General features: G+C 32.9%; 1 protein-coding gene across 1 annotated transcript in view; it reads left to right on the forward strand.

The window, feature by feature from the left end:
* The window catches only part of LOC123011704 (receptor-type tyrosine-protein phosphatase kappa), a 50403-nt gene that overhangs the window by 36443 nt on the left and 12876 nt on the right, over positions 1-1084 (forward strand). The window contains exons 8-9 of the mRNA XM_044409288.1: positions 607-722; positions 782-869. Coding sequence (XP_044265223.1) covers positions 607-722; positions 782-869 — 204 coding nt within the window. The remainder of the gene's footprint in view (positions 1-606; positions 723-781; positions 870-1084) is intronic.

Here is a 1084-nt window from a genome sequence, read left to right on the forward strand (position 1 = left end):
ATAAACAAATTATTCATTTTATTCAGTTGATAAACTTTAGCAGATCTACAGTGTTTTACTAAAATTACAAAAAAAACTTTTTTATATTTTTTTGTGTTTTTTTTAATTTTTAATAATTTTATAAAAAAACAATTTTTTGAGTTTCTTCCAACGCGATTTTATATCTAGTTTCATATTTTTGAAAATCCAGACAGATTAATTTTCTCATTCACCAACGGAAGTTACCAATTAAAAAAAATGATCTATTTGAGTTATTAAAAAAAATTTCAACACTCGAAAACAGAATAAACCTCGCAAACTTGGCAACTTTTCCAATTATCCAAACCGGAAGCCCCGAAATGTGACGATAATTAAAGCCCGAATTGTTTTGGCGATTAAAACGACTTTTCTGAAAGCTGAAAGCACTCGGACGTAATTGTAAACAGATCTTTTTTATTTGTTTTGCGAGCGGTTTGTGAAACGGGAAACGAGCTCAAACTCCCGAGGCTGTTTGGGGTAAAAGTAAACAAAAATTTGATGGAAAAAGGAAAATCGTAATTAGTTGTTAATAAAAAAATTCCAAGTCTACCAACATGCTTTAATTATTCGAAATTCCCTGAATTTCAGATGAAAACGGCTCACTCGTGGCCACCATCACCGACAGCCCAATCGAACTCAAAGATTACATCAAAGTGTGCGAAGAGAGACGAAAATTTCCAGTGTTGTACAAACTGGAGTTTCAGGTGTGTGAAATTGGGGGAAAACCAAAAATCCCCAATTAATTTTTTTAATTTTTTTCCAGATTGCAATTAAAGTGGAGACTCACTCCTGCCGCCACGGCACCAGGAGGGCCAACCTCGAGAAAAATCAGAACCAAAAATGCATTCCTTGTGAGTATCCTGGAATTTTCCGGGGAAAAACACAACTATTAAGTGATAATTTTGGTTGAAATAAATTTTATGTCCACTTCAATCATCAATCATACTTTTATTTATTTATTTATTGTGAATGTGGGCCATAAAACGGGATATTTATGTGAGCTTTTAGGAGGAAAATCTCTCAATAAATAAATTGCGATTATTTGAGCCAAAAGAAAAGCTCCGAA

The sequence above is a fragment of the Tribolium madens genome, unplaced genomic scaffold (genome assembly GCF_015345945.1).
Source record: "Tribolium madens isolate multiple individuals breed KSU strain unplaced genomic scaffold, Tmad_KSU_1.1 Scaffold_91;HRSCAF=231;Tcas5.2_LG7, whole genome shotgun sequence".
In the NCBI taxonomy this organism is placed as follows: Eukaryota; Metazoa; Arthropoda; class Insecta; order Coleoptera; family Tenebrionidae; genus Tribolium; species Tribolium madens.